The sequence below is a fragment of the Hyperolius riggenbachi genome, chromosome 5, assembly GCF_040937935.1.
Source record: "Hyperolius riggenbachi isolate aHypRig1 chromosome 5, aHypRig1.pri, whole genome shotgun sequence".
In the NCBI taxonomy this organism is placed as follows: Eukaryota; Metazoa; Chordata; class Amphibia; order Anura; family Hyperoliidae; genus Hyperolius; species Hyperolius riggenbachi.
Genome location: NC_090650.1, coordinates 43,100,779 through 43,128,635, shown reverse-complemented (window position 1 = coordinate 43,128,635; position 27,857 = coordinate 43,100,779). Strand labels below are relative to the sequence as shown.

Here is a 27,857-nt window from a genome sequence, read left to right as displayed (position 1 = left end):
CATATGCGTGCTTCCAGATGGGTGGCGGTAAGGCGGGCAACGGCCGGCAAGGCACCCTCTTTTCCTGTTTCTGCCTGATCCCACCCCCACACTACCGCCAACTGAGCAAGCTGTGTCACCCAACGTCATAGGCGGGACAGCCCTTCTGTTAATGGCAGGGTTTACAAACTTTGCAAAGTTGGTCACAGGGTGACTGGGATTAATATTCAGAAAATGGGTGGAGCCTACAAAAGCAAATCAAAATTACCTATTTTGTTTTTTGTTTTTTTAACCTATTGATTTTTAAGGTGAACCTCCAGACTAAAAATCTACTCAGCTGCACTGAAAAGGCTTGGTGTCTCTTTAACAGTTTCACAGCATCAGAACCAGTGTTACCAACCTCAGAAATACATTTTTACTGACAAAGCACAAAAAATTTACTGAAAGAACACCTTTTTTACTGACATTTATTGAAATTAAATGAAAGAGATCACACATGTGCCCTACGTGCAATACATCGGCAACCACGTGGAGCACGAATGAGGAAGAAGAGGGCAGTGGCGGACACCGGACAGGTGAAGTATTAATGCATGGCATCGGGGGGGGGGGGGGGGAGAAAAGAGGGAGCGGTGGACTTTGATACATTTACATTTGGGGGATTTGGCCGGGGGTTTCCGTCACATTTGTTCTAGATTATTGCAGCCCTTACCCCTGCACACCTGATTGAGCATGCCAACCTGAGATTTTCCAGCATGTCCGATTGATACATGCTATCGATACATGCAACCAATTTCGGATTGATTGTCAACCAGGCATGCTCTTGGTGGCACCGATTTTTAGAATATCAATAATAATTGTTTTATATGGGGGTTGATCGGACAAGTCTACAGATGTATGGCCACCTTTAGGTAGAGCACTGTACATTCCAGAGTGATACGTGAACTGATAAGCAGTAAGTGCTGTGATCTTCTGGGAAAGAGAGAGAGTTTTTTTACTGACACCACAAATTTTTTCATGGTCTTTACTGACAGCCCAGATTTGTTGACTTTTTTACTGACTGTCAGTAAATTTACTGACGGTTGGCAACACTGATCAGAACTTTGTTTTTCTTACCCAAGCCTCATTTCTATCTGCACAGAAGAAAACTGCCCAAGCATTTTCCCCCTAATGCTGTGCAAAGCATGATGGGATTTTTAATGTTGTTGTTCTTGTTCTGCTGTTTTTGATGCAATTTTTTTTTTCTATTTGAGATTTGAAGCCTAGTGTGCGCAGTTGGGAGGGGTGATCAGGACACAGGACAGTTGGAACTGTGTCTCATGCTCCATGTCACATCCTTTCAACCAAAAAGATGGCAGCCCCATGATAAAGATGGCTGCCCCCATAAAATCACAAACATTTTCCTGTTCTTTTAAAACAGGGTGGGTAAGAGATTATATTACCTATCTATTTTAATTAACATAACTAATGTAACTTAATGACAGTATGTTTGTTGAGGCTGAAGTTCCCCTTTAAGGAGAATATTTAATTTCTGCCATTATTGTACTGTGAATGGCACAAGCGTCAAACCTGGTATAGTTGATCATTGGGTGACTGGGGTTCAAATTCAGAAAAGGGGTGAAGCCACAAACAGACAATCAGATTTGTTCCATTTCAATGCAAATTATTGATGCTAAAGACTGCAAAGTTCACAAACTTGGTCATTGAGTAATTGTGTGTTATGGTTAGAAAAAGTGGGCGGAGGCAACACCAGACAAATACATACCCGGGCAACGCCGAGCAATCAGCTTGTATTCAATAATTGCCCAATTGGACAAGGCAAAAAAAAATGAACTTGATTGGTCCAAAAAAATTATTAACCAAAAATGTGTGGCCACATTTGCACATCTTTCACAAGATCACACTAATCATATGTTCTTACATGGTGTCGCTTTAAGTTGACCAAATTCTTTCCACATGAAATAGGCTAAGAAGGCACAAAAGGTCAAATCCCACTTTAGTTGTAGCAAAGGAATCGTGGGATGGAACCAGAGTTAACACTGAATAATGAATGAAAATTATCTGAGCTGATTTAGAGGCTGTCAAAATGATTGGCACAGTCGAGGCACTATGAAATCGCTTGTTCATGCAGCGATAGATTTACAGGTTTTGGGAGTGAACTATTTCTCCCTTTTGTTATGTTTAGTTTATTCTTGTTAGTTAATATTCTTACAAACACTTAGTTAAGATTGTTATGTATCTAAATATATCTCTGGAGTCAACGATCTGGGACTCTAGAGAATCTTTTCCCCACTCTCACCAAGTGTTCAGCCCCGAGCGGCCTTGATAATAAACAATTGATGGGATACCTAACAATTCAGTTTTATAATTATCCATAACCCAAGCATGCATTTTTACTTGCTTATTTTAATGGTTACCCATCTGATTGTAAATTGATCTACAAATTGTTTTACAAGATATTTTTTGTATGCATCAAAAATCTCAATAAAAATTAAATATAGAAAAGAAATAGTTTGTTCATTTCATGCAATGTTTTCCACCAAAATATCCGAATCATGTGTTGGGGGGTGGCAACTTCCGTCAAAGAACAATGTGTTGTCAAGGCTTTCCTCCAGAGCAGAGGGTGTGTACCGTTTCTGTTTCCTCTTATGCAGGTAATAGGTTGCTATGGTGCCTCCAGCAACCACGACTATGACCAGTATAACCACGCCCGCAGTGACACCATGTGACGACTTCTGCTTCTCTCTCTTTGACTTCTCTGTGAAAGCAAGGAAAAATAAATGTTTTAAGAATGATAATATAGTAATGCTAAAAAGCTAATTACAAATCTGTCCTTTCTAAAATTTCTTCTAAACAAAACATCTTCTAGGTAAAGTATATTCACCAAACTGCCATGGTAAACCCACAGTAGCTGTGGTGGACAAGTACTTAAAAAAGTGAACCATTCAAGGGGCCATGCTGCTTTTCATTTTATACCACCAGCCCAGGTATGTAGCTCCAGGGGATCAGCCCTGCCCTGAAATCACGGGGGGCCCAGCACTGTAAGGGGACCCCAACTACTACTTAATTCCAACCGATATAGGGGGCCATCTTTCAGATTTTTCTTTCATGTACACGTTAAAGAGGGCCTGAGGAGGGCTCATAAAATTAAATAAAACATAGGCTACCTGATCCAGGGGGCCGGGCGGATCATGTAGCCGCAAAAAACACTGCTCCTGTGGGCCAATCTGGCCCACTTTCACTTTTTTGACCTCTGGGTCACAACACTGCAATATGGCTGTATAAAGATCCCTGGCAACTTTACCTATTTTTGTACCATTTTTGTTGTTGTTTTGTTGTTGTTCAGAGTGTGGGAAATATAAAAAAATGGTGTGGGGATCCCCCATCCTGAGCCTTTTTAACCCTTTGTCCCACATGCAGGCTGGAATAGCCAGAATGTGGAGTCCTGGCCGTGTGGGGCTTCGCACCCTGCCCGCATGGTCCATGGTATGGGGGGTGCTCTGAAGGAAAAGGGCGGCCAAGCCTCCCCTTCTCCACCAAAACCCTTGTTCAATCCATAGATCTTCCCCACCTCCAGTGCCCCAGGAGGAGGCGGGGGCTGAGGATGCCCTGGGGGTTCATGGTGGCATCTGGGAGTCCCATTTAAGAAGGGTACCCCCTGACAATGCTCGCAGTGGGCGGACACAACACATCGATGGGTGGGGCTTCACCCTGGTATGTATATTGAGCGCTCTGTTAGCCCGGCCAGCTGTGCAACATCAAACAGCGTTTAATACCGCCACCTCTCCCCGTCGCCAAGCTACATCTGGGTTGAGCGACTTGCAAAATAAGGAGATGATCTCCCGCAGCTACAGTCTCATACTGACTGAAGGAAAAGGATCTGCAGGCAGCTCCCTACAGAGGTACACATACAGGGTTGAGCTGGTGGCTGGAAGAGGACTGTTAAACTCAGGGAGTACACGCCAAAGCAATATGAGAGGATGACTCAGACTGATGGCTGGGTGGTAAGATCCTAAACCAATGTTATTGTGCTGTGTTACTGTGAAGCTGGGACATCACCTATGTTTGGTCAGTGCTGAAATCGGCCTGGGGCCACTTATGTTATATACTGAAGCAACCCCTATCTCCACACTCTGAGGACATTAGGAACAGTGCTGCTCGGATACCCCTTTTCAAAATCCGAATTGAATTCAGATCCGGATAGCTAGAAATATGAATCCGATTGGATATCCGAATCCGAACTTTTTGGTATCCAAATAGAATCGAAAATCCGGACCCAGTATCCGGGAAATCCGGGCGGATTCGGATATCCAGATAGAAAACCGCTTTAAATTGCTTCTAAAATGTTTTTAAGGTAAATTACGCATGTAGCATCATGTTTTTTTTAAAGGGAAACAGTAATTGATTATGTGGGGACTTAAAATCCCCCCCCCCCCCAAAAAAAAATGGCTATAAATTAACATCAGGACTAGGTTCCAGACAGCGGTCGTGCAGCCCACATTGTGTCCAAAGTCCAACCGCACATCTGGGACATGACAGTTTTCAGCCCTGACACCTCCAAAGAAATGACACAGCAATTGTGTTTTGGGTTAAATATAGGTGGTATCAGCACAGCAGCAGTGGCCTGTGGCACCCTGGCGGTGGGAGCAGCAAAAGCAGTAGGAGCAGGGCAATGCAGCAGCAGCAGGTGTAACGTCTGCAAGGAGCATGCCAGAGGTGGCACTTGGCAGTGGCACTTGGCACGTGGCACTTTCCACATGCCACATGCCAAGTGCCATGTGCCAAGTGCCACGTCCGGCATGCTCCTGGCAGACGTTACACCTGCTGCTGCTGCATTGCCCTGATCCTGCTGCCTTTGTGCCAAGTGCAATGTGCCACGTGTATGTGGCATGTGTATGTGGCACGTAGCGTCAGTGGTGCTCAGCAGAGCTCGAATATTCGAGTAGCTCGAATATTCAAGCTCTTTTCCAGCTATTCGAGCTCGGTATTCGAGCTCCGAATAGCTGTAGCTATTCGAATGGGCTATTCGAGTACACTCGAATAGCCCATTCACTATTCGAGCTATTCGAGCAAAACGGCGCTATTCGAGCTCGGTACCGAGCTCGAATAGCGTCATAGCCCAGATTGATGTCCTTAGAGCCAATCAGAGGGCTCCCAGGCCCTCTGACGGCAGCCAATCACAGAGGGGGACCCTGGCCAGCCCCTACCCTATAAATAGCGGCCGCCATGTTCCGTTTCTCCGTGCTTGCCTGAGACTTGTACAGAGAGAGAGTTGCTCCTTTGTGCTTTGGCTTAGCAAGAGCTCTATTGTGGTCATTTACCTAGCGTTTTTGCTCACATACACCTCCTATACACACCTATATTGTTGTTAGTTAGTTAGACATTGTATTTTAGTTAGTAGCTTTTGTGTTACATAGAGACAGGCCAGCTGTTGCAGGCTTACAGCTTTAGGCCTCAGGGCCTTGCCTGTGTGGGCAGCTGTCCTCCTGTCCTCTGTTTATTTCTCTCTATTCTATACCAGTATTTCTGCTGTCCTTTACTACTGATTGTATTAGTATTGTAGTTATATACTGTAACTGTACTAGGACACTCACTGTCACTGTTCATAGGCTACTAGCTGCTCCTGCGTGTGTGCACTCACTTTCTGTGTACACACTACACACACTCTATTTCCTTCTAATAACTGATTGATTATTGTAATGGATTATTGTAATTAGTTAGTTGTACTTACTGTTACTACTTACTGTACTAGGAGTCTAGGACACTCAGTCACTGTTCATAGGCTACTAGCTCCTGCGTGTGTGCACTCACTGTCTGTGTACACACTACACACACTCTATTTCCTTCTGATAACTGATTGATTATTGTAATTAGTTAGTTGTACTTACTGTTACTACTTACTGTACTAGGAGTCTAGGACACTCAGTCACTGTTCATAGGCTACTAGCTCCTGCGTGTGTGCACTCACTGTCTGTGTACACACACTACACACACTCTATTTCCTTCTGATAACTAATTGATTATTGAAATTAGTTAGTTGTTTGTACTTACTGTTACTACTTACTCTTACTGTACTAGGAGTCTAGGACACTCAGTCACTGTTCATAGGCTACTAGCTCCTGCGTGTGTGCACTCACTGTCTGTGTACACACACTACACACACTCTATTTCCTTCTGATAACTGATTGCTTATTGTAATTAGTTAGTTGTACTTACTGTTACTACTTACTCTTACTGTACTAGGAGTCTAGGACACTCAGTCACTGGTCATAGTCTACTAGCTCCTGCGTGTGTGCACTCACTGTCTGTGTACACACACTACACACACTCTATTTCCTTCTGATAACTGATTGATTATTGTAATTAGTTAGTTGTTTGTACTTACTGTTACTACTTACTCTTACTGTACTAGGAGTCTAGGACACTCAGTCACTGTTCATAGGCTACTAGCTCCTGTGTGTGTACACTCACTTTCTGTGTACACACTACACACACTCTATTTCCTTCTGATAACTGATTGATTATTGTAATTGATTATTGTAATTAGTTAGTTGTACTTACTGTTACTACTTACTGTACTAGGAGTCTAGGACACTCAGTCACTGTTCATAGGCTACTAGCTCCTGCGTGTGTGCACTCACTGTCTGTGTACACACACTACACACACTCTATTTCCTTCTGATAACTGATTGCTTATTGTAATTAGTTAGTTGTACTTACTGTTACTACTTACTCTTACTGTACTAGGAGTCTAGGACACTCAGTCACTGTTCATAGTCTACTAGCTCCTGCGTGTGTGCACTCACTGTCTGTGTACACACACTACACACACTCTATTTCCTTCTGATAACTGATTGATTATTGTAATTAGTTAGTTGTTTGTACTTACTGTTACTACTTACTCTTACTGTACTAGGAGTCTAGGACACTCAGTCACTGTTCATAGGCTACTAGCTCCTGCGTGTGTGCACTCACTGTCTGTGTACACACACTACACACACTCTATTTCCTTCTGATAACTGATTGATTATTGTAATTAGTTAGTTGTTTGTACTTACTGTTACTACTTACTCTTACTGTACTAGGAGTCTAGGACACTCAGTCACTGTTCATAGGCTACTAGCTCCTGCGTGTGTGCACTCACTGTCTGTGTACACACACTACACACACTCTATTTCCTTCTGATAACTGATTGCTTATTGTAATTAGTTAGTTGTACTTACTGTTACTACTTACTCTTACTGTACTAGGAGTCTAGGACACTCAGTCACTGGTCATAGTCTACTAGCTCCTGCGTGTGTGCACTCACTGTCTGTGTACACACACTACACACACTCTATTTCCTTCTGATAACTGATTGATTATTGTAATTAGTTAGTTGTTTGTACTTACTGTTACTACTTACTCTTACTGTACTAGGAGTCTAGGACACTCAGTCACTGTTCATAGGCTACTAGCTCCTGCGTGTGTGCACTCACTGTCTGTGTACACACTACACACACTCTATTTCCTTCTGATAACTGATTGATTATTGTAATTAGTTAGTTGTACTTACTGACTGTTACTACTTACTTACTTACTGTACTAGGGACACTCACTCAGTCACTGTTCATAGGCTAGCTCCTGCGCGTGTTTGCGCGTGCGTGCACTCACTGTCTGTAGTGTACACACACTAAATTTACTTGTGATTACTACTGATTATTGTAACTGCTAGTTGTACTTCCTGACTGTTACTACTTACTTACTGTACTAGGGACACTCACTCAGTCACCTCACCCACCAACCCACTCCATTAAAGTACCCCACTTTTCACCCGCCCTTTTAAAAAACTTTTGTCTATACGCCCAAAACATCGAAGATGTCTGGAAGTGGCAGCCAGCGCGGTTTGGGCAAGGGGAAGGGCAGCAAGGGAATCAGGAGGAGAGGGAGCAGCATTGTGGCAGGCCGCGGCCGCGCCACCATGCACAGTTCCGCAGCAGCAGCAGCAGCGTCAGTGGCTAACATTCCTCCCATAGCCACTGGCCGTGGACGCCTTGGGCGCCGCCCAGCAGGAGCATCTGCAACTCACGCTGCAGAGACACAGCAGCAGCAGCGTGTAGCACCTGCTCCGATTTTCCTCCAGCCGGGTCGGAAACGTCCCATTGAGGAAAAGCATGCAGACACTGTGGTGCAACTCATGACGGAGGATGAGCAGCCCGCCATCAGCTCTGCATCCGAGGCCTCCACCCTCACCACCACCACCACCACCACTCCTGTTCGCAGCAGCCGCCCAGCAGGGTCTGGGGAGGAGGCCAGTTCACCGTCACAAGTTGGCGACCTGTCACTCAGCAGTATTTTTACCCCAGGCACCATCAGGGTATTGTCTGCTGTTGTTGGCGATTTTGAGGAGGAGATGCTGATGGGCACTTTGGGGGATGAGGGATTGGACAGCAAGACTGTGGCGACAGTCAAGCAGCCCATCCATGCATCAGGAGAGGAGTTTGGAGGGTCATCATCCAAGCAGGACATGTTTCAGGAGGGGGAGGATGATGATGACCCGGTGACAGACAGAGACTGGGTGCCACCACCTCCAGGGGATGTCGTCCTCAGCAGCTCTGAGGAGGAGGAGGAGGATGCTCTTGTGGGCCTTGCAAGGAGGCGCATCATTGCAAGCATTGGCAGCAGTAGGCAGGTCCCACAGCCTGCTGGTGTCTCAGGCTCAGCAGCAGCAGCAGCAGCATCTGCCAGTACCACCACCAGCCGCACCCAAGCCCCCCAAGCCCCCCCCCCCCCCCAACCACCACAGGGAGACAGGCAGCAGCGCTTCCATGCCGTAGGGGGATGTTTCTGTCACCAATCTGGCGATATTTCACCATGCCCACTGTGTACAGCAAGTACGCCACTTGCAACCACTGTCAGCGGAAGTTGAGCAGAGGTGCAGACCCCTTAAAGTTCAGCACCAGCTCGCTCATCAACCACCTTGCTGCGAAACATTTCCACCAGCATGAGGAGTTCCAGAGGCTGAAGGCATCTGGTGCTGGCAGTGGCACCACACCCATCACTGCACAGCCTTCAGCAGCAGCAGCAACAGCAGCCACCCGCCCTCCTGCTCCTCCAGCAGCACCAGCAGGAGTGCGGAAACGCACTGCTCCTCCCCCCTCTGCAACTCCTGCCGCCGACACTGAGGCCTGTTCTGGCAGCCAGTCCTCAGTGGCCTCCTCCGCTGTGTCTGCTGATTCCCGTGCCAGCAAAAGGCCACGCCAGAGCCTTTTGAGCGAGTCCTTCCAGGGGGTGGTTAGGGCTCTGCCTCCCAGCAGCCGTCGCGTGCGGCAGCTGAACGGCTTGCTGGCACGGGCCATGTGCTCCCAACTCCTGCCGTACACGCTCGTGCAGGAGGGGAGCGACATTCGTGCGCTGCTTGCTTGCGCAGCCCCAGACTGGCAGCTCCCCAGCAGACACTTTTTCTCCCGCAAGGCCATTCCTGCACTGCACCGCTTTGTGATGGCCAATGTGGAGCGAGGGCTGGAGCACGCGGTTGGTGAAAGGGTCCACGTCACCATGGACTCCTGGAGCAGCCGCTTCGGGACAGGCCGCTACCTGTCCTTCACTGTCCACTGGGTCAGCTTGGTGGAAGGGGGTGAGGATGGGAGAGCAGCAGCGGGCACAGCAGCAGCAGCAACACAGTGGGTGGTGCCACCCCGCAGGGTCAGGGGAACTGCAGCAGGTTCCTCCGATCCTCTGCCATCCTCCGGCACACCTGGCCAAACCCCCCGCCTCAGCAGCAGCATGAAGGCCCGCCACTGCCAAGCGCTGCTGCACTTGGTCAGCCTTGGGAAGACCAAGCTGACGGCAACCCATGTGTTGGCCAAACTCCAGGAGCAGGAGAGGATTTGGCTGACCCCCAGAGGCCTCAGAGTCGGAGAGGTGGTGGCCGACAATGGGGCCAATCTGGTTGCCGCAATAGACAGGGGAAACCTGACCCACATCCCCTGTCTTGCCCACGTGCTGAACCTGGTGGTGCAGAAGTTCTTGCGCACCTACCAGGGGATGGGCGAACTGCTGGAAACGGCAAGGAACGTTGTGCGTCACTTCCGGCGCTCGGCTGCAGCCTGTGCGAGCCTGGAAGACGTGCAAAAGGAGCTGGATCTGCCACGCCATCGGCTGATCCTTGACATTCCGACTCGCTGGAACTCCACCCTGGCGATGTTGGAGCGTCTGGTTGAACAGAGGCACTGTCAACCAGTACCTTGCCCTGGCCACTGTTTCCGCCGCTCAGAGAAGGGACAAGACCAGCAACATCCCGTCCATCGTCCCCGATGATGACTGGAGGCACATGCAGCAGGTGTGCTTAGTGCTGGCTCCCTTTCTGCAGGCCACTAACATGGTGAGCAGGGACCATGCTATGGTCTGCGAGTGGGTGCCCCTGGTTTGTCTGCTGAACAGGGCCCTCGATGCTTTGCTGGAACAGGGAGCGGCAGCCTTGGACCAGCAGGAGCGGCAAGCAGCTGCACAGTCCACCTCTGAGGGGGAGGAGGAGGAGGACTTGGTGGAGGTCCCTGACCTTGCTGGTGATGAGGGGGAGCAGCACAGTGCAGCTGAGTTGGTGCGGGGGTGGAGAGAGGATGAGGCTGACGAGGCAGAGGAGGAGGATGAGGACAGCAGCACTGCCGTCGATGTGCCAGCAGACGTGGCCCGCCTCTTCCCAATGGCAGCGCACATGCTGACGTGCCTGCGCAGAGACCCCAGGGTGATCCAGATGAAGCAGAGGGAGGACATCTGGATCAGCATGATGTTGGACCCACGCCTCAAGGGGAAGTTGAGCCAGTTCCTGCCGCCTGCAGGAGGAGACCCAGCGCAACAAATAAGGAGCTTGCAGCAGGCCCTTGTTGAGCGCTTGGAGGAAGCCTTCCCCCAGCCTTCCACCCCCACTGTCCAGCAGCCAGCACAGAGGCAGCAGCAGGTGCCTGCATCCAGCAGCAAGCGCCCCACAGACCTGCTGTCTCTCAGCCACGAGCTTTACAGGACTGTAGAGGCTCCGGCAGCAGTGACTAGAGAGGAGGTGCATGCAGCAGCATCCTCCACCGGTCACAGCCAGCGCCTGACCCGCATGGTGGCTGACTACATGGGGTCCTACAGCGGGCTTGACAGCGATGCCCCTGTTGATCCCATGGAGTATTGGGTCAAGCGCCTGGAGATCTGGAGCGAGCTGGCGCAGTACGCCCTGGAAGTGCTGTCCTGCCCCCCTTCCAGCGTGCTGTCCGAGCGCTGCTTCAGTGCAGCTGGTGGTGTGGTCACCGAGAAACGCTCACGTCTGTCTCACAAGTCTGTGGACAGACTGACGTTTCTCAAGATGAACCAGGCGTGGGTGGAAGGCGAGTTCCTGGCCCCTGTTGTCGGTGAGAGGGGGACATGAACTGGCTAAGAACCATCGTTAATGTGCCTTACCACCCTTTACCACCTCCTGGCTCCTGCTCACTAAGCCAGCCTGGTTCACTTTGACTATTACGTCGCCTGCAGCCACACATTTTACACCTAGAGTGGGCTGCTGTGTACTGCCCTTCTGCTGTCTGTCTGTGTTTCCCACTGCCAGGGTACACAGATTTACCTTCTGCTGCCACTCTGCCACCAGCTATTACGTCAAACAATAGCTATATATCTGTGTAATTTGTTTTACAAACAAAACCAAAAAACCATTAAAAAAAAAAAAGGTTTAATTTTTCTGAGGTGCCCGGGTTGAAAACTGTGTTGTCCCAGTTGTGTATTGGACACGATGTGGGCTGCACGACCGCTGTCTGGGACCTCCTGTTGTGTTCATTTACGGCCTGGTATCACCGCTAGGTACCAGGGCTATTATGTCACGCTGCCTGCCTGCTGCCACACTCACACTACTCCTCCATTCCTCCTGCTGCTGCTGTCTGTCTGTGTTTCCCACTGCCAGAGTACACAGAATTACCTTCTGCTGCCAGTCTGCCACCAGCTATTACGTCAAACAATAGCTGCACACATAATTACTCCTCCATTCCTCCTGCTGCTGCTGCTGTCTGTCTGTCTGTGTTTCCCACTGCCAGGGTACACAGATTTACCTTCTGCTGCCACTCTGCCACCAGCTATTACGTCAAACAATAGCTATATATCTGTGTAATTTGTTTTACAAACAAAACCAAAAAACCATTAAAAAAAAAAAAAGGTTTAATTTTTCTGAGGTGCCCGGGTTGAAAACTGTGTTGTCCCAGTTGTGTATTGGACACGATGTGGGCTGCACGACCGCTGTCTGGGACCTCCTGTTGTGTTCATTTACGGTCTGGTATCACCGCTAGGTACCAGGGCTATTATGTCACGCTGCCTGCCTGCTGCCACACTCACACTACTCCTCCATTCCTCCTGCTGCTGCTGTCTGTCTGTGTTTCCCACTGCCAGGGTACACAGAATTACCTTCTGCTGCCAGTCTGCCACCAGCTATTACGTCAAACAATAGCTGCACACATAATTACTCCTCCATTCCTCCTGCTGCTGCTGCTGTCTGTCTGTCTGTGTTTCCCACTGCCAGGGTACACAGATTTACCTTCTGCTGCCACTCTGCCACCAGCTATTACGTCAAAAAATAGCTATATCTGTGTAATTGGTTGTAAAAAAAAAAAAAAAAAAAAAAAAAAAAAAAAAAAAGGTTTAATTTTTCTGAGGTGCCCGGGTTGAAAACTGTGTTGTCCCAGTTGTGTATTGGACACGATGTGGGCTGCACGACCGCTGTCTGGGACCTCCTGTTGTGTTCATTTACGGCCTGGTATCACCGCTAGGTACCAGGGCTATTATGTCACGCTGCCTACCTGCTGCCACACTCACACTACTCCTCCATTCCTCCTGCTGATGCTGCTGTCTGTCTGTGTTTCCCACTGCCAGGGTACACAGATTTACCTTCTGCTGCCACTCTGCCACCAGCTATTACGTCAAACAATAGCTGCACACATAATTACTCCTCCATTCCTCCTGCTGCTGCTGCTGTCTGTCTGTGTTTCCCACTGCCAGGGTACACAGATTTACCTTCTGCTGCCACTCTGCCACCAGCTATTACGTCAAAAAATAGCTATATCTGTGTAATTTGTTGTAAAAACAAAACAAAAAAAACCAAAAAAAAAAAAAAGGTTTAATTTTTCTGAGGTGCCCGGGTTGAAAACTGTGTTGTCCCAGTTGTGTATTGGACACGATGTGGGCTGCACGACCGCTGTCTGGGACCTCCTGTTGTGTTCATTTACGGCCTGGTATCACCGCTAGGTACCAGGGCTATTATGTCACGCTGCCTACCTGCTGCCACACTCACACTACTCCTCCATTCCTCCTGCTGATGCTGCTGTCTGTCTGTGTTTCCCACTGCCAGGGTACACAGATTTACCTTCTGCTGCCACTCTGCCACCAGCTATTACGTCAAACAATAGCTGCACACATAATTACTCCTCCATTCCTCCTGCTGCTGCTGCTGTCTGTCTGTGTTTCCCACTGCCAGGGTACACAGATTTACCTTCTGCTGCCACTCTGCCACCAGCTATTACGTCAAAAAATAGCTATATCTGTGTAATTTGTTGTAAAAACAAAACAAAAAAAACCAAAAAAAAAAAAAAGGTTTAATTTTTCTGAGGTGCCCGGGTTGAAAACTGTGTTGTCCCAGTTGTGTATTGGACACAATGTGGGCTGCACGACCGCTGTCTGGGACCTCCTGCCTGCTGTGTTTATTTACAGCCCTGGTATCACCGCTAGGTACCAGGGCTATTATGTCACGCTGCCTGCCTCATTGACTGCCTGCTGCCACACACTCATCCTCCTCCTCCTGCTGCTGAATTTACCTCCTGCTGTCTGTGTGTTTCCACTGCCAGGGAGCACATACAATGGCGCTTCCAACATGCGTGCGCCACCAGCTATTTGTTACGCTCAAAAATAGCTGCATTTCTTTAAAAAAAAAATTTGAAAAGAGAAATAAGTGAAGAAGAAGACGATATAGAAGAAGATGAAGAAGATGAAGAAGAAGAAGAAGAAGAAGAAGAAGAAGAAGATGAAGAAGATGAAGATGAAGAAGATGAAGATGAAGAAGATGAAGAAGAAGATGATGAAGAAGAAGAAGATGAAGAAGATGAAGAAGATGAAGATGAAGATGAAGAAGATGAAGAAGAAGATGATGAAGAAGAAGAAGAAGAAGATGAAGATGAAGAAGAAGATGAAGAAGATGAAGAAGATGAAGAAGATGAAGAAGAAGATGAAGAAGATGAAGAAGAAGAAGATGAAGAAGAAGATGAAGAAGATGAAGATGAAGAAGATGAAGAAGATGAAGAAGAAGAAGATGAAGAAGATGAAGATGAAGAAGAAGATGAAGAAGATGAAGAAAAAGAAGATGAAGAAGAAGAAGATGATGATGAAGAAGATGAAGAAGATGAAGAAGAAGAAGAAGACAATATAAAAGAAGAAGAAGATATAGAAGAAGATATAGAAGAAGAAGATATAGAAGAAGAAGATATAGAAGAAGAAGAAGAAGAAGAAGATATAGAAGATAAAGAAGAAGAAGAAGTATATACAGTACTGAACAAATTTCTGGACACAACTCCTCTTTTCAACTTTTTTTTTTAAAGGAACATCCCCACATAATCACTTGCTGTTGTTACTTGGAAAAAAAGATGTTTCTTGCATCATTCACCCTCAAAACAAGTGTTGGAAGCTATTTAAGGCCATTTCGAATAGTCAGCTCGAATAATGAGCTCGAATACCGACTCGAATAGTGAGCTCGAATTCCGAGGTCGAATCGAATAGTAAAAATATTCGACTTGAATATTCGACTGAATTCGAATAATTTACTATTCGAATTCGACCTAACTCGAATTTTGAAAAGGGGTATTTGAGCACCACTGCGTAGCGTTGGTGGTACCACAGCTGTAAAAAAATTGTGAACCAGGCGGCTTAGTTAGTAATAGTTCATCAGGAGGAGCCAGGAGGTTGTGGTGGTGGTGGTAAAGGGTGGTAAAGCAGGCATAGTGATTCTCAGGCACTTCATGCCCACCTCTTGCCAACAATAGGGAAAGACTCGCCCAACAAGTTCTATGCAGATTTTCCCCAACTATCCGGAATCCGAATCCGAGTCTGTTAGTGGCAAAAGTTTGGATTATCCGGGTAATCCGGATATCCGGAATCCTGATGAGCAGCACTGATTAGGAAGTTTGGTACCGGTACCAGAGTGAAAGGAGTGAGTATTGTGATTGTGGTTGTGGTGGAGCGCTTCACATTATTTTAAGTGTTTTTAGGGCAGTGGCATGTGATGTTGTATTTATACCATTGATGAAATAAAGGTGTTTAACTTATCAAATTCCCTGAGTGGCAGCATAGTTTATTGCACATTACTGATCAAGTTATTTATATATGAGGCTGCTCCTGTTTAAATACAGTTTTGGGTATCAGTAATTGGCGAGTGAGATAGACAGTTGTATTGTACTTTTGACTCCCAGATACTAGCTCCCTCCTTAAAATAAATGAATATAGGGGTACATAGTACATCTTACCAATTTTTACAAAGGGTTAAATGAAATAAAAACACAACCACAAAAAAAATATTTTATTATCGTAATTAACCATGAATACAAATCTTTAAAAAAATGTGCCGATATCCTCGGAAATATCACACGCCAATATCCTCAGTTAGCTTGATTGAAGGTCTCCTCCGCACACCCACTGCAGCTCTAGCTATGCTAAATATAGCTAGAGCTAAAGCATCTTTAAATTTGGCTCCATGGCTCGCAACTTGTCTATTAACAGACCAATGTGAATCCTCCAAATTCCCATTGGTCTGTTAATAGACCAATGGGGAGCCTTGGAGCCAAATTTAAAGATGCTTTAGCTCTAGCTATACTTAGCATAGCTAAAGCTGCAGTGAACAGTAGTGATGCTCAAATACCCCTTTTTAAAATTCGAGTTTGGTCGAATTCGAATAGTAAATTATTCGAGGTCAGTCGAATATTCGAGTCGAATAATTTTTACTATTCGATTCGACCTCGGACTTCGAGCTCACTATTTGAGTCGGTATTCGAGCTAACTATTCGAGCTGACTATTCGAATTGGCCTTAAATAGCTTCCCAACACTTGTTTTGAGGGTTAATGATGCAAGAAACATATTTTTTTCCAAGTGACAACAGCAAGTGATTATGTGGGGATGTTCCTTTAAAAAAAAAAAAAAGGTGAAAAGAGAAGTTGTGTCCAGAATTTTGTTCAGTACTGTATATACTTCTTCTTCTTCTTCTTCTTTATCTTCTATATCTTCTTCTTCTTCTTCTATATCTTCTTCTTCTTCTTCATCTTCTTCTTCTTCTTCTTCATCTTCTTCATCTTCATCTTCTTCATCTTCATCTTCTTCATCTTCTTCATCTTCATCTTCTTCATCTTCTTCATCTTCATCTTCTTCATCTTCATCTTCTTCATCTTCTTCTTCATCTTCTTCATCTTCATCTTCTTCATCTTCTTCTTCTTCTTCTTCTTCTTCTTCTTCATCTTCTTCTTCATCTTCTTCATCTTCTTCTTCATCTTCTTCATCTTCATCTTCTTCATCTTCTTCTTCATCTTCTTCATCTTCTTCATCTTCATCTTCTTCATCTTCTTCATCTTCTTCATCTTCATCTTCTTCATCTTCTTCTTCTTCTTCTTCTTCTTCATCTTCTTCTTCATCTTCTTCATCTTCTTCTTCATCTTCTTCATCTTCATCTTCTTCATCTTCTTCTTCATCTTCTTCATCTTCTTCATCTTCTTCATCTTCTTCTTCATCTTCTTCATCTTCATCTTCTTCATCTTCATCTTCTTCATCTTCTTCTTCTTCTTCTTCTTCTTCTTCTTCTTCTTCATCTTCTTCTTCATCTTCTTCATCTTCTTCTTCATCTTCTTCATCTTCATCTTCTTCATCTTCATCTTCATCTTTTTCATCTTCTTCTTCATCTTCTTCTTCTTCTTCTTCTTCTTCTTCTTCTTCTTCATCTTCTTCTTCATCTTCTTCATCTTCTTCTTCATCTTCTTCATCTTCATCTTCTTCATCTTCTTCTTCTTCTTCTTCTTCTTCATCTTCTTCTTCATCTTCTTCATCTTCTTCTTCATCTTCTTCATCTTCATCTTCTTCATCTTCTTCTTCATCTTCTTCATCTTCTTCATCTTCTTCATCTTCTTCTTCATCTTCTTCATCTTCATCTTCTTCATCTTCATCTTCTTCATCTTCTTCTTCTTCTTCTTCTTCTTCTTCTTCTTCTTCATCTTCTTCTTCATCTTCTTCATCTTCTTCTTCATCTTCTTCATCTTCATCTTCTTCATCTTCATCTTCATCTTTTTCATCTTCTTCTTCATCTTCTTCTTCTTCTTCTTCTTCTTCTTCTTCTTCTTCATCTTCTTCTTCATCTTCTTCATCTTCTTCTTCATCTTCTTCATCTTCATCTTCATCTTCATCTTCTTCATCTTCTTCTTCATCTTCTTCATCTTCTTCATCTTCATCTTCTTCATCTTCATCTTCTTCATCTTCTTCATCTTCATCTTCTTCATCTTCATCTTCTTCATCTTCTTCTTCTTCTTCTTCTTCTTCTTCTTCTTCATCTTCTTCTTCATCTTCTTCATCTTCTTCTTCATCTTCTTCTTCATCTTCTTCATCTTCTTCTTCATCTTCTTCATCTTCTTCTTCATCTTCTTCATCTTCTTCTTCTTCTTCATCTTCTTCTATATCGTCTTCTTCGTCACTTATTTCTCTTTTCATTTTTTTTTTTTTAAAGAAATGCAGCTATTTTTGAGCGTAACAACAAATAGCTGGTGGCGCACGCATGTTGGAAGCGCCATTGTATGTGCTCCCTGGCAGTGGAAACACACAGACAGCAGGAGGTAAATTTAGCAGCAGGAGGAGGAGGATGAGTGTGTGGCAGCATGCAGTCAATGAGGCAGGCAGCGTGACATAATAGCCCTGGTACCTAGCGGTGATACCATGGCTGTAAATAAACACAACAGGAGGTCCCAGACAGCGGTCGTGCAGCCCACATTGTGTCCAATACACAACTGGGACAACACAGTTTTCAACCCGGGCACCTCAGAAAAATTAAACCTTTTTTTGTAATGGTTTTGTAGTTTTGGTTTTACAACCAATTACACAGATATATAGCTATTTTTTGACGTAATAGCTGGTGGCAGAGTGGCAGCAGAAGGTAAATCTGTGTACCCTGGCGGTGGGAAACACAGACAGACAGCAGCAGCAGCAGGAGGAGGAATGGAGGAGAGTAATTATGTGAGCAGCTATTGTTTGACGTAATAGCTGGTGGCAGTGTGGCAGCAGAAGGTAATTCTGTGTACCCTGGCAGTGGGAAACACAGACAGACAGCAGCAGCAGGAGGAATGGAGGAGTAGTGTGAGTGTGGCAGCAGGTAGGCAGCGTGACATAATAGCCCTGGTACCTAGCGGTGATACCAGGGCCGTAAATAAACACAACAGGAGGTCCCAGACAGCGGTCGTGCAGCCCACATTGTGTCCAATACACAACTGGGACAACACAGTTTTCAACCCGGGCACCTCAGAAAAATTAAACCTTTTTTTTTTTTAATGGTTTGTTTGGTTTCGGTTTTGCAACCAATATAGCTATTGTTTGACGTAATAGCTGGTGGCACAGTGGCAGCAGAAGAAGGTCATTCTGTGTACCCTGGCAGTGGGAAACACAGACAGACAGCAGAAGGGCAGTACACAGCAGCCCACTGTAGGTGTAAAATGTGTGGCTGCAGGCGACGTAATAGTCAAAGTGAACCAGGCTGGCTTAGTGAGCAGGAGCCAGGAGGTGGTAAAGGGTGGTAAGGCACATTAACGATGGTTCCGGCAGCCAGTTCATGTCCCCCTCTCGCCGACAACAGGGGCCAGGAACTCGCCTTCCACCCACGCCTGGTTCATCTTGAGAAACGTCAGTCTGTCCACAGACTTGTGAGACAGACGTGAGCGTTTCTCGGTGACCACGCCACCAGCTGCACTGAAGCAGCGCTCGGACAGCACGCTGGAAGGGGGGCAGGACAGCACTTCCAGGGCGTACTGCGCTAGCTCGCTCCAGATCTCCATGCGCTTGACCCAATACTCCATGGGATCAACAGGGGCATCGCTGTCAAGCCCGCTGTACGACCCCATGTAGTCAGCCACCATGCGGGTCAGGCGCTGGCTGTGACCGGAGGAGGATGCTGCTGCATGCATCTCCTCTCTAGTCACTGCTGCCGGAGCCTCTACAGTCCTGTAGAGCTCGTGGCTGAGAGACAGCAGGTCTGTGGGGCGCTTGCTGCTGCTGGATGCAGGCACCTGCTGCTGCCTCTGTGCTGGCTGCTGGACAGTGGGGGTGGAAGGCTGGGGGAAGGCTTCCTCCAAGCGCTCAACAAGGGCCTGCTGCAAGCTCCTTATTTGTTGCGCTGGGTCTCCTCCTGCAGGCGGCAGGAACTGGCTCAACTTCCCCTTGAGGCGTGGGTCCAACATCATGCTGATCCAGATGTCCTCCCTCTGCTTCATCTGGATCACCCTGGGGTCCCTGCGCAGGCACGCCAGCATGTGCGCTGCCATTGGGAAGAGGCGGGCCACGTCTGCTGGCACATCGACGTCAGTGCTGTCCTCATCCTCCTCCTCTGCCGCCTCATCCTCTCTCCACCCCCGCACCAACTCAGCTGCGCTGTGCTGATCCCCCTCATCAGCAGCCAGGTCAGGGACCTCCACCAAGTCCTCCTCCTCCTCCCCCTCAGAGGTGGACTGCGCAGCTGGTTGCCGCTCCTGCTGGTCCAAGGCTGCCGCTCCCTGTTCCAGCAAACCATCGAGGGCCCTGTTCAGCAGAGAAACCAGGGGCACCCACTCGCAGACCATAGCATGGTCCCTGCTCACCATGTTTGTGGCCTGCAGGAAGGGAGCCAGCACAAAGCACACCTGCTGCATGTGCCTCCAGTCATCATCGGGGACGATGGACGGGATGTTGCTGGTCTTGTCCCTTCTCCGAGCTGCGGAAACAGTGGCCAGGGCAAGGTACTGGTTGACAGCGTGCCTCTGTTCAACCATACGCTCCAACATCGCCAGGGTGGAGTTCCAGCGAGTCGGAACGTCAATGATCAGCCGATGGCGTGGCAGATCCAGCTCCTTTTGCACGTCTTCCAGGCTCGCACAGGCTGCAGCCGAGCGCCGGAAGTGACGCACAACATTCCTTGCCGTTTCCAGCAGTTCGCCCATCCCCTGGTAGGTGCGCAGGAACTTCTGCACCACCAGGTTCAGCACGTGGGCAAGACAGGGGATGTGGGTCAGGTTTCCCCTGTCTATGGCAGCAACCAGATTGGCCCCATTGTCGGACACCACCTCTCCGACTCTGAGGCCTCTGGGGGTCAGCCAAATCCTCTCCTGCTCCTGGAGTTTGGCCAACACGTGGGCTGCCGTCAGCTTGGTCTTGCCAAGGCTGACCAAGTGCAGCAGCGCTTGGCAGTGGCGGGCCTTCACGCTGCTGCTGAGGCGGGGGGTTTGGCCAGGTGTGGCGGAGGATGGCAGAGGATCGGAGGAACCCGCTGCAGTTCCCCTGACCCTGCGGGGTGGCACCACCCACTGTGTTGCTGCTGCTGCTGCTGCTGCTGTGCCCGCTGCTGCTCTCCCATCCTCACCCCCTTCCACCAAGCTGACCCAGTGGACAGTGAAGGACAGGTAGCGGCCTGTCCCGAAGCGGCTGCTCCAGGAGTCCATGGTGACGTGGACCCTTTCACCAACCGCGTGCTCCAGCCCTCGCTCCACATTGGCCATCACAAAGCGGTGCAGTGCTGGAATGGCCTTGCGGGAGAAAAAGTGTCTGCTGGGGAGCTGCCAGTCTGGGGCTGCACAAGCAAGCAGCGCCCGCATGTCGCTCCCCTCCTGCACGAGCGTGTACGGCAGGAGTTGGGAGCACATGGCCCGTGCCAGCAAGCCGTTCAGCTGCCGCACGCGACGGCTGCTGGGAGGCAGAGCCCTAACCACCCCCTGGAAGGACTCGCTCAAAAGGCTCTGGCGTGGCCTTTTGCTGACACGGGAATCACCAGACACAGCGGAGGAGGCCACTGAGGACTGGCTGCCAGAACAGGCCTCAGTGTCGGCGGCAGGAGTTGCAGAGGGGGGAGGAGCAGTGCGTTTCCGCACTCCTGCTGGTGCTGCTGGAGGAGCAGGAGGGCGGGTGGCTGCTGTTGCTGCTGCTGAAGGCTGTGCAGTGATGGGTGTGGTGCCACTGCCAGCACCAGATGCCTTCAGCCTCTGGAACTCCTCATGCTGGTGGAAATGTTTAGCCGCAAGGTGGTTGATCAGCGAGCTGGTGCTGAACTTTAAGGGGTCTGCACCTCTGCTCAACTTCCGCTGACAGTGGTTGCAAGTGGCGTACTTGCTGTACACAGTGGGCATGGTGAAAAAGCGCCAGATTGGTGACAGAAACATCCCCCTACGGCATGGAAGCGCTGCTGCCTGTCTCCCTGTGGTGGTTGGGGGGGGGGGCTTGGGTGCGGCTGGTGGTGGTACTGGCTGATGCTGCTGCTGCTGCTGCTGAGCCTGAGACACCAGCAGGCTGTGGGTCGCTGCCAATGCTTGCAATGATGCGCCTCCTTGCAAGGCCCACAAGCGCATCCTCCTCCTCCTCCGAGCTGCTGAGGACGACATCCCCTGGAGGTGGTGGCACCCAGTCTCTGTCTGTCACCGGGTCATCAACATCATCCTCCCCCTCCTCAAACATGTCCTGCTGGGATGATGACCCCCCAAACTCCTCTCCTGATGCATGGATGGGCTGCTTGACTGTCGCCACAGTCTTGCTGTCCAATCCCTCATCCCCCAAAGTGCCCATCAGCATCTCCTCCTCAAAATCGCCAACAACAGCAGACAATTGACTCATCATGCCTGGGGTCAAAAGAGTGCTGAATGAGAGGTCGGCGACTGACGGTGAACTGGCCTCCTCCCCAGACCCTGCTGGGCGGCTGCTGCGAACAGGGGTGGTGGTGGTGGTGGTGGTGAGGGTGGAGGCCTCGGATGCAGAGCTGATGGCGGGCTGCTCATCCTCCGTCATGAGTTGCACCACAGTGTCTGCATCCTTTTCCTCAATGGGACGTTTCCGACCCGGCTGGAGGAAAATCGGAGCAGGTGCTACACGCTGCTGCTGCTGTGTCTCTGCAGCGTGAGTTGCAGATGCTCCTGCTGGGCGGCGCCCAAGGCGTCCACGGCCAGTGGCTATGGGAGGAATGTTAGCCACTGACGCTGCTGCTGCTGCTGCGGAACTGTGCATGGTGGCGCGCCCGCGGCCGCGGCTTGCCACAATGCTGCTCCCTCTCCTCCTGATTCCCTTGCTGCCCTTCCCCTTGCCCAAACCGCGCTGGCTGCCACTTCCAGACATCTTAAATGTTTTGGGCGTATAGACAAAAGTTTTGTAAAAGGGCGGGTGAAAAGTGGGGTACTTTAATGGAGTGGGTTGGTTGGTGAGGTGACTGAGTGAGTGTCCCCTAGTACAGTAAGTAAGTAGTAACAGTCAGGAAGTACAACTAGCAGTTACAATAATCAGTAGTAATCACAAGTAAATTTAGTGTGTGTACACTCAGACAGTGAGTGCACGCACGCAGGAGCTAGTAGCCTATGAACACAGTGACTGAGTGTCCTAGACTCCTAGTACAGTAAGAGTAAGTAGTAACAGTAAGTAGAACTAACTAATTACAATAATCAATCAGCGATCAGAAGGAAATGGAGTGTGGGTGGTGTGTGTACACTCAGACAGTGAGTGACCGCACGCAGGAGCTAGTAGCCTATGAACACAGTGACTGAGTGTCCTAGACTCCTAGTACAGTAAGAGTAAGTAGTAACAGTAAGTAGAACTAACTAATTACAATAATCAATCAGCGATCAGAAGGAAATGGAGTGTGGGTGGTGTGTGTACACTCAGACAGTGAGTGACCGCACGCAGGAGCTAGTAGCCTATGAACACAGTGACTGAGTGTCCTAGACTCCTAGTACAGTAAGAGTAAGTAGTAACAGTAAGTAGAACTAACTAATTACAATAATCAATCAGCGATCAGAAGGAAATGGAGTGTGGGTGGTGTGTGTACACTCAGACAGTGAGTGACCGCACGCAGGAGCTAGTAGCCTATGAACACAGTGACTGAGTGTCCTAGACTCCTAGTACAGTAAGAGTAAGTAGTAACAGTAAGTAGAACTAACTAATTACAATAATCAATCAGCGATCAGAAGGAAATGGAGTGTGGGTGGTGTGTGTACACTCAGACAGTGAGTGACCGCACGCAGGAGCTAGTAGCCTATGAACACAGTGACTGAGTGTCCTAGACTCCTAGTACAGTAAGAGTAAGTAGTAACAGTAAGTACAACTAACTAATTACAATAATCAATCAGCGATCAGAAGGAAATGGAGTGTGGGTGGTGTGTGTACACTCAGACAGTGAGTGACCGCACGCAGGAGCTAGTAGCCTATGAACACAGTGACTGAGTGTCCTAGACTCCTAGTACAGTAAGAGTAAGTAGTAACAGTAAGTAGAACTAACTAATTACAATAATCAATCAGCGATCAGAAGGAAATGGAGTGTGGGTGGTGTGTGTACACTCAGACAGTGAGTGACCGCACGCAGGAGCTAGTAGCCTATGAACACAGTGACTGAGTGTCCTAGACTCCTAGTACAGTAAGAGTAAGTAGTAACAGTAAGTACAACTAACTAATTACAATAATCAATCAGCGATCAGAAGGAAATGGAGTGTGGGTGGTGTGTGTACACTCAGACAGTGAGTGACCGCACGCAGGAGCTAGTAGCCTATGAACACAGTGACTGAGTGTCCTAGACTCCTAGTACAGTAAGAGTAAGTAGTAACAGTAAGTAGAACTAACTAATTACAATAATCAATCAGCGATCAGAAGGAAATGGAGTGTGGGTGGTGTGTGTACACTCAGACAGTGAGTGACCGCACGCAGGAGCTAGTAGCCTATGAACACAGTGACTGAGTGTCCTAGACTCCTAGTACAGTAAGAGTAAGTAGTAACAGTAAGTAGAACTAACTAATTACAATAATCAATCAGCGATCAGAAGGAAATGGAGTGTGGGTGGTGTGTGTACACTCAGACAGTGAGTGACCGCACGCAGGAGCTAGTAGCCTATGAACACAGTGACTGAGTGTCCTAGACTCCTAGTACAGTAAGAGTAAGTAGTAACAGTAAGTACAACTAACTAATTACAATAATCAATCAGCGATCAGAAGGAAATGGAGTGTGGGTGGTGTGTGTACACTCAGACAGTGAGTGACCGCACGCAGGAGCTAGTAGCCTATGAACACAGTGACTGAGTGTCCTAGACTCCTAGTACAGTAAGAGTAAGTAGTAACAGTAAGTACAACTAACTAATTACAATAATCAATCAGCGATCAGAAGGAAATGGAGTGTGGGTGGTGTGTGTACACTCAGACAGTGAGTGACCGCACGCAGGAGCTAGTAGCCTATGAACACAGTGACTGAGTGTCCTAGACTCCTAGTACAGTAAGAGTAAGTAGTAACAGTAAGTAGAACTAACTAATTACAATAATCAATCAGCGATCAGAAGGAAATGGAGTGTGGGTGGTGTGTGTACACTCAGACAGTGAGTGACCGCACGCAGGAGCTAGTAGCCTATGAACACAGTGACTGTCTGACTGAGTGTCCTAGACTCCTAGTACAGTAAGAGTAAGTAGTAACAGTAAGTACAACTAACTAACAATAATCTATCAGTAATCAGAAGGAAATAGAGTGTGTGTACACACAGACAGTGAGTGAGTGCACACACGCAGGAGCTAGCTAGTAGCCTATAAACAGTGACAGTCAGTGAGTGTCCTACTCCTAGTACAGTATAACTACAATACTATTAGTAAAGGACAGCAGAAATACTGGTATAGATGAGAGAAATAAACAGAGGACAGCTGCCCACAGAGGCAAGGCCCCCCTGAGGCCTAAACCTGTAAGCTTGCAGCAGCTGCCTGTCTCTAATGTAACACACAAGCTACTAACTAAAATACAATGTCTATCTAACTAACAACAATATAGGTGTATATGGCAGGTGTAGGTGAGCAAAAACGCTAGGTAAATGATCACAATAGAGCACTTGCTAAGCCAAAGCACAAAGGAGCAACTCTCTCTCTGTACAAGTCTCAGGCAAGCATGGAGAAACGTAACATGGCGGCCGCTATTTATAGGGTAGGGGCTGGCCAGGGTCCCCCTCTGTGATTGGCTGCCGTCAGAGGGCCTGGGAGCCCTCTGATTGGCTCTAAGGACATCAATCTGGGCTATGACGCTATTCGAGCTCGGTACCGAGCTCGAATAGCGCCGAGTTGCTCGAATAGCTCGAATAGTGAATGGGCTATTCGAGTGTACTCGGATAGCCCATTCGAATAGCTCCAGCTATTCGGAGCTCGAATACCGAGCTCGAATAGCTGAAAAAGAGCTCGAATATTCGAGCTACTCGAATATTCGAGCTCTGCTGAGCACCACTGGTGAACAGCGCATGTGGCGGCGGGTGCGCATCAGACATCTTCAATCAAGCTAACTGAAGATATTGGTTGGCGCTTAGTATAGCTAGAGCTCCGCTCTGTTCTCCTGCACGGCTCTTGCTCTCCTCCCCGCCCACCGCACCTATCGTGCCCACCAACACAGGCACTCTGGAGCAGTGGTGCTCAGCAGAGCTCGAATATTCGAGTAGCTCGAATATTCGAGCTCTTTTTCAGCTATTCGAGCTCGATATTCGAGCTCCGAATAGCTGGAGCTATTCGAATGGGCTATTCGAGTAAACTCGAATAGCCCATTCACTATTCGCGCTATTCGAGCTAACAGCGCTATTCGAGCTCGAATACCGAGCTCGAATAGCGTCATAGCCCAGATTGATGTCCTTAGAGCCAATCAGAGGGCTCCCAGGCCCTCTGACGGCAGCCAATCACAGAGGGGGACCCTGGCCAGCCCCTACCCTATAAATAGCGGCCGCCATGTTAGGTTTCTCCGTCCTTGCCTGACTTTGCACAGAGAGAGATCTGCTCCTTTGTGCGTTGGCTTAGCAAGTGCTCTATAGTGGTCAACTACCTAGCGTTTTTGCTCACATACACCTGCTCTATACACCTATATTGTTGTTAGTTAGATAGACATTGTATTTTAGTTAGTAGCTTTTGTGTTACATAGAGAGAGACAGCTGCTGCAGGCTTACAGCTTTAGGCCTCAGGGCCTGCCTGTGTGGGCAGCTGTTCTCTCCTGTCCTCTGTTTATTTCTTATCTATACCAGTATTTCTGCTGTCCTTTACTACTGATTGATTGTATTTTGTATTGTAGTTATATACTGTAACTGTACTAGGACACTCACTCAGTCACTGTTCATAGGCTAGCTCCTGCGTGTGCGTGCACTCACTGTCTGTGTACACACTCTATTTCCTTCTGATTACTGATTGATTATTGTAATTTCTAGTTGTACTTACTGTTACTACTTACTGTACTAGTAGGGACTAGGGACACTCAGTCACTGTTCATAGGCTAGCTCCTGCGTGTGTGTGCGACTGTGCGCGTGCACTCACTGTCTGTAGTGTACACACACTCTATTTCCTTGTGATTATTACTACTGATTATTGTAACTTCTAGTTGTACTTCCTGACTGTTACTACTTACTTACTGTACTAGACACTCACTCAGTCACTGTTCATAGGCTAGCTCCTGCGCGTGTTTGCGCGTGCGTGCACTCACTGTCTGTAGTGTACACACACTCTATTTCCTTGTGATTACTACTGATTATTGTAACTGCTAGTTGTACTTCCTGACTGTTACTACTTACTTACTGTAGTAGGGACACTCACTCAGTCACTGTTCATAGGCTAGCTCCTGCGCGTGTTTGCGCGTGCGTGCACTCACTGTCTGTAGTGTACACCCCCTCTATTTCCTTGTGATTACTACTGATTATTGTAACTTCTAGTTGTACTTCCTGACTGTTACTACTTACTTACTGTAGTAGGGACACTCACTCAGTCTCTGTTCATAGGCTAGCTCCTGCGCGTGTGTGCGCGTGCGTGCACTCACTGTCTGTAGTGTACACACACTCTATTTCCTTGTGATTACTACTGATTATTGTAACTGCTAGTTGTACTTCCTGACTGTTACTACTTACTTACTGTAGTAGGGACACTCACTCAGTCACTGTTCATAGGCTAGCTTCTGCGCGTGTTTGCGCGTGCGTGCACTCACTGTCTGTAGTGTACACACACTCTATTTCCTTGTGATTACTACTGAATATTGTAACTGCTAGTTGTACTTCCTGACTGTTACTACTTACTTACTGTACTAGGGACACTCACTCAGTCACTGTTCATAGGCTAGCTTCTGCGCGTGTTTGCGCGTGCGTGCACTCACTGTCTGTAGTGTACACACACTCTATTTCCTTGTGATTACTACTGATTATTGTAACTGCTAGTTGTACTTCCTGACTGTTACTACTTACTTACTGTACTAGGGACACTCACTCAGTCTCTGTTCATAGGCTAGCTCCTGCGCGTGTGTGCGCGTGCGTGCACTCACTGTCTGTAGTGTACACACACTCTATTTCCTTGTGATTACTACTGATTATTGTAACTGCTAGTTGTACTTCCTGACTGTTACTACTTACTTACTGTAGTAGGGACACTCACTCAGTCACTGTTCATAGGCTAGCTTCTGCGCGTGTTTGCGCGTGCGTGCACTCACTGTCTGTAGTGTACACACACTAAATTTCCTTGTGATTACTACTGATTATTGTAACTGCTAGTTGTACTTCCTGACTGTTACTACTTACTTACTGTACTAGGGACACTCACTCAGTCACTGTTCATAGGCTAGCTTCTGCGCGTGTTTGCGCGTGCGTGCACTCACTGTCTGTAGTGTACACACACTAAAT

At 47.7% G+C, this 27,857-nt stretch overlaps 1 protein-coding gene across 1 annotated transcript in view; it reads right to left on the bottom strand.

Annotated features, from left to right (window-relative positions):
- Positions 1-430: 430 nt before the first annotated feature.
- Positions 431-27,857, bottom strand: part of LOC137518156 (macrophage mannose receptor 1-like) — a 335,787-nt gene continuing 308,360 nt past the window's right edge. The window contains exon 30 of the mRNA XM_068235568.1: positions 431-2,734. Coding sequence (XP_068091669.1) covers positions 2,499-2,734 — 236 coding nt within the window. The 3' untranslated portion in view covers positions 431-2,498. The remainder of the gene's footprint in view (positions 2,735-27,857) is intronic.